This window comes from Xyrauchen texanus, chromosome 4 (genome assembly GCF_025860055.1).
Source record: "Xyrauchen texanus isolate HMW12.3.18 chromosome 4, RBS_HiC_50CHRs, whole genome shotgun sequence".
In the NCBI taxonomy this organism is placed as follows: Eukaryota; Metazoa; Chordata; class Actinopteri; order Cypriniformes; family Catostomidae; genus Xyrauchen; species Xyrauchen texanus.
In genome coordinates this window covers 38,498,760-38,504,079 of record NC_068279.1, presented here as the reverse complement: position 1 = coordinate 38,504,079, position 5,320 = coordinate 38,498,760, and the positions used below count along the sequence as shown (strand labels likewise).

At 36.7% G+C, this 5,320-nt stretch overlaps 1 protein-coding gene across 1 annotated transcript; it reads right to left on the bottom strand.

The window, feature by feature from the left end:
• Nucleotides 1–1,131: 1,131 nt before the first annotated feature.
• LOC127642403 (notch-regulated ankyrin repeat-containing protein B) lies at nt 1,132–4,256 on the bottom strand. The gene is made up of 2 exons (XM_052125025.1): nt 4,173–4,256; nt 1,132–4,048 (listed from the first exon to the last, which is right to left on the bottom strand). The coding sequence occupies exon 2, from the start codon at nt 3,819–3,821 to the stop codon at nt 3,486–3,488; it is 336 nt and encodes a 111-aa protein (XP_051980985.1). The 5' UTR covers nt 3,822–4,048; nt 4,173–4,256; the 3' UTR covers nt 1,132–3,485.
• Nucleotides 4,257–5,320: the final 1,064 nt, after the last annotated feature.

The window sequence follows — 5,320 nt, the reverse complement described above, 5'->3', positions numbered from 1 at the left end:
TTAAGTGAAGTATCTTTGAAACCTCTACTTTTACGCTCTAGTTAATTGCATAATCAAGCTCGAACAAGATATTTTTTTAGTTGTAACTTACTGTATGTTGAATATAAGAATTACAAGATAATTAAAAAAATATATATTCTTCCCTTCGTTGTATAACTCGGTTCACAGAATTATGTAATGGTATATCATTTAAAGTTGGTTGTAAAATAAACCATTTTAAGCTTCTGAATTGTTACCCTACAGTAACCTTAGGAAACCCTACTGTAGCAAGTGCAAGACAGAGTTCCTGCCCTGATAAACCATCTGTAAACATGAGAGATTTTTATTCAGTGTAGTGCAGGTTTACACTTGAGGCCATTTTAAAACCCTTCCCATTATTACCAGAGTTCCCCTAACCAGTAATTAGGTTACATGTATTCACTCCTTATGCATATAGCACTGACCTTTAAAACTGGAGATAATTCTTCCAGCTAATATCACACTGTAGCTTGTATTAGCTATCTATGGAAATGTTCTGAGGGCACTGGTAAAGCCATCCCTATAAGTCACACAAATATGTCAATACATCTCTGAATTATTATCTTCAGAGTTCAAGTTCAAGATAATGCAGAAACTGACACTTTGTGGTTGGTTACTTAGTGCTACATCAGCATTTTCACATTCACAGCATTGGTGACGAGTATGCTAGCATACGTACAGAAATTGCCTAACATTTTTCATTTAATGTAGTACATTCAATGAATTCCTCTAAATTTACAATAGCGCACAAGATTGATAGTAGCCATGTAATTGAAAAATAAAGTTTTACTCTGCAGAGTTTATTTCATTTCAGAGCTAGTTAATTTCTTTGCCGCCAAACTGGTGTTTACGCTAACAGCTGATGCATGCTAAGGCTAGCATCTACTCGAGGCTACATAAGCATGTGAAACATGTTTTTACTGACTTTCAAAACACTTTAAAACCTTTATCTTTAAAGACACTTGTTTGGACTAGTTTAGCTGCATCCCTAGGTGCTTGTATTACTTGGAACTATTGTGCAACTGTTGAACAACTACCTGAGGCACATTAGAATGAATAGAGCCATGTGCAAGGCTGTGCATTACACCAACAAGTTTCTTAAAACCACAGAATTTAATATAAAAAATGCCTTTGTACAAAAGTTCAAAATACAGCAAGTAATATCTCTAAAATATGACCACTTATAGCATTTCAAACATAAACGAACAGCTAACATATATATATATATATATATATATATATATATATATATACACACACACAACAAAGTAACAATTCACAAAAGACAAAAACAAAATGAGAGTCCAATTTGTAGGCCTCTTCCACAAACTTTTCTTTGATGAAAATAATATATCAAAAGTTGGTCCAAACAAAATCAGTCATTTCACTTTCATCTCAAAGAAGTTACTTTTACTTTCATGTCATAAATGTTATGGCATTATCAAGTAAAGACTTGCATTGTGCAAGTTCTTGTTACACTGGTTTTACTATGTAGCATCCCCCTGAAAAAGAGGAGGATGGGACGTCAGATAGGAAGTGCTCCAAGAGTTGTTTCTAGACACTCTACTTGTATGTTCCCTCATCAGGTCAAAATGATACCCAGTTAACTCTGCCAAAGTTTAACAGTTGTTATAGTCTCTAGAATATACAAAGGAACATTCAAGCAGAGTGTGTAAAATTAAACATATTTCAATTCATAGGCATATAAATGCCTTTGCGAAGAATGAGTTAAAACCACCCTGAAGCTTCCATACAATAAGAATTTTTTTCCATTTAGAAAAATATTATCTTTAAAAGTTGGCATGACACCAACAAGTCATAAAACAGCCATCAGTGCAATAGTTAAAACATTCTCAAGTATAAGTAATGATGCATATTTTAAAGCCATACTGGCTTTGAATGACACTTCATAACAAGCATTCCAAAAGTCACAACATAATGTTCAAACCTTACCACATCTTGCCTGAGTTGGCAAGGGGTCTAAGCAGAAAAGGCCTATTTTAGCTTTAGGATACGGTGCATTCTATAGACTTGTGTGATATGTCATCGTTCTATGGATTTGCTCAACATCTGAATGACAAAACTGTAAAATTGGGCTTGAAATGTGAGGAGTATGACATTTAGATATCAGCTGAAAATAACACACAATCTCTTATCACAGATCCATTGCAGTTTCTCTAAAATGAGCTTCTCTTTAGTGTCAGGAACTCAATAGAAATGGGAACTAATCAGAAACCAGTAGCAAAGTCCTGAAGATGACATGACAGTCCCAAAACACAGTTCTTTTTGATAGTGTCTGGAAGTGTTGTTTGAATATTTCCATTTAAGAGGAGCGAAACTGATACATTTTCAACTACAGATCCTGAATTGTCAACTATGTGATACTAACCTTGATGACCATTGTTGCAATGTCACCATGCAATAATGCATTACAGTTGAGGTAGCTGAAATCACTCCCTGTTTTACAGAACATACAGACGGGGTGGGTGGGTGTGTGTGTGTGTGTGTGTGTGCACTATATATGCACTACCTTCAGTATATAGTGGCATGCTCTACCTGTTGAGCTACAGATCTATCTCAATAGGTTGAGGATGGCACTATCAACACCAAGATCATGGGTTTGTTTCCCAGGGAACACACAAACTGATAAAATGTATACTTTGAATGCACTGTAAGTCCCTTTAGATAAAAGTGGCAGCCAAATGCATAAATGTATAAAATTATGCCACATGTGTCAGTCTAGTCATCTTGATGGACCACCAAGTGTCCGCTTTTATACTTTGATCTGAGTGTTCAGTTTGTCTTTTGCAATATCTATAAATATCACTGAAACCCCTCTTTTACTTAATTTGTATTTTTGTCTTGTTTTCCAGGAAAAGTATCTAAATATTCTTAAAACAAGATACATGTACTTTACAAACAAAGTGGCATAAGATATTAAGTCTTGTTTTCAGAGAAAGTTTACAAAATGTATTACACGATATGCTTAAAAAGAGAAGGAGAAAATCTCTGCCATGAGGTATGTATTTTCCCTTTGAAATATGTTTATTTTTCTTACCCAATTGGCAAATAGTTTGTTCTTGTCTTAAGCAAAAACCTCACTAAACTTTCTCTGAGAACACAACAAAATATCCGATTTGCTTGTCAAGAAAATGTATCTTGTTTTAAGGATGTTTACATATTTTACAGGGAAACAATTTGATTAAGACAATGTTGTTTTTTTTTTTTTTGCAGTGAATGCATTGATTATTTTTTACCATGCATCAGAAGTTGGCAATACATTGTAACAACCCAACATTGCCCTACATTACCAAAATTCCCTAAAACTGCCTTTTGGATTTGAATTGTGTGAGCACTCATGTCAATTCAAGACAAGTTCATAAACACGTTATATCACAAAGCTTTGGCACAAAGGGACCAAATGTATGCAAGGCATAAGGTACAGTGTCGGACTGTCTTTGACTTCCTCAGAGTGCGCTTGATGAGTACTTCGCCCGTGTGATGAGGTACAGAACTATGTCTTGATGTCCACCAAACGCTGCTATGTGCAGCGCGCTCCATCCGTCCCTGTTGGCCAGCCGGACGTCTGCGCCAAACTTCACCAGCAGCTTCACTAACTCCAGGTTCCCGTCGATCACGGACTGGTGCAACGCCGTCTGTCCCTCCGGTCCGAACGAGTTCACGTTAAATTCACAGTTTGTCATGTTCTGTAAGAGGGAGTGAAGTTCTTTGGTGTTGCCCTTCCTGAGCGCTTCCTGAAACACCCTTTGACGCGCAGAGCAAGTCATGTCCGCGTGACTCATGATTTCAACAGGTAGACGACTGCGGCTCGTCGCGTCTGCTTTAGATACGATATAATGAGCCAGAGCTCCCTCCCGAACTCTACAGCACTCCGAATCAAGAAATACACGAGCGAACGTCGAGTGACAGGTCCAATCTTCCCCAGTGCGCTCGATATTAATACAAGTTCCGGACGCGTCCTTTTATTGCGAGAGGTGGCAACTATACTCCATAGCCCACTGGTGATACTCTGTTCCAAAGAGAAATGTATTAAGGAGCATTAGCGTAATCTTTGCAAATGAAGAATTTAAGAATAGCAATAGTCCAAACAATAAACAAGTAAAGCACATGTCCTAAATGTGTGTTTTGTTTACCTCGGTGGTTCCCACGAGCGGGTGTTGAGTGGTCTCCTGCTCCGCGCGCTGTGTTCTGACTGTATGCTCCGTTATAGCCGATCGACTCTATTCCGCCTGTTGAGACTTATTTGAATAATAAAAGCCCGTCATGAAGTTTGTCTTTTAGGGGAGGGGACTGTGTTCATTGCATGGGCAGTATAATGGACGGGGAGCTCTTTACAATAAGGTTGTATTCGATAACATGCATTAATATATTAGTTAACGTGAATGAACAGTACGTTTAAAGCACTTATTTATCTTGGTTCATGTTAAAGTGTCAAAATGTACTAATGCAATTTTCAAAATAAAAGCTGAATAGGCCTATGTGAACAGTAGCTTATGCATTATGAACTATACATAAACAATTGTGTTTTTATTCATTAGCATTAACCAACATTAATAAATGCTGTATTTGTGCATTGTTAGTTTGTGATGTCTAAAACGCATTTACTAATGTTAACATATTGTAATGTGTGACCAGTTGGGGTTGCATAAAGGCTGTAATGAATTAATCAAGCCGAAAATAAAACACTTTAGGGTCATGTGAAAACTTCAACTTGTATTAAACAGGATATTTGTGTCTAAAAATACCTAATATGTTGTGATATGAGTTTCACACCTAACTTACAATGATGTTATCAGTATTTTTGCATTTTGCACTTCAAATAAATGAATACATAATGAAATTCAACACTGATCATAGTCCAAACTGTAAATAATACATGAATTACAAAATTATTATGGGGTGAGTGTAGAGTGGGCAATAGGCTACTCCCAGACAGTTTCACAGATCGTCACACTCCAAAACATTTGTTTATCTACAATCCATTTGTTAAAGATATATGAACAAATGGAGGAACAACTTGCCCGACATTTCTTCTGGCAAAAGTGGAGTTCTCATGAAGTGAAACAGTGTCCTTGTAAGCACCATGGGAACTAGGCTACTGCATGCTGTTTTTGTATCACCCTATAGCTGCAATTTGGCACAGAGACTGAAGCCCAAATCTAGGGCATTTACTAACTTCTAGAGGCATGACATGCTATTGCTTTATTAGTGTACACTATATGTATTCTTAAAGTATCAAATGGGATTTTAAACTTAATATATGTGCATGTAAAAATGCATT

Excerpts from the sequence above, each read along its gene's own strand:
- LOC127642403 (XM_052125025.1), bottom strand. The coding sequence starts at position 3,821 with ATGAGTCACGCGGACATGACTTGCTCTGCGCGTCAAAGGGTGTTTCAG.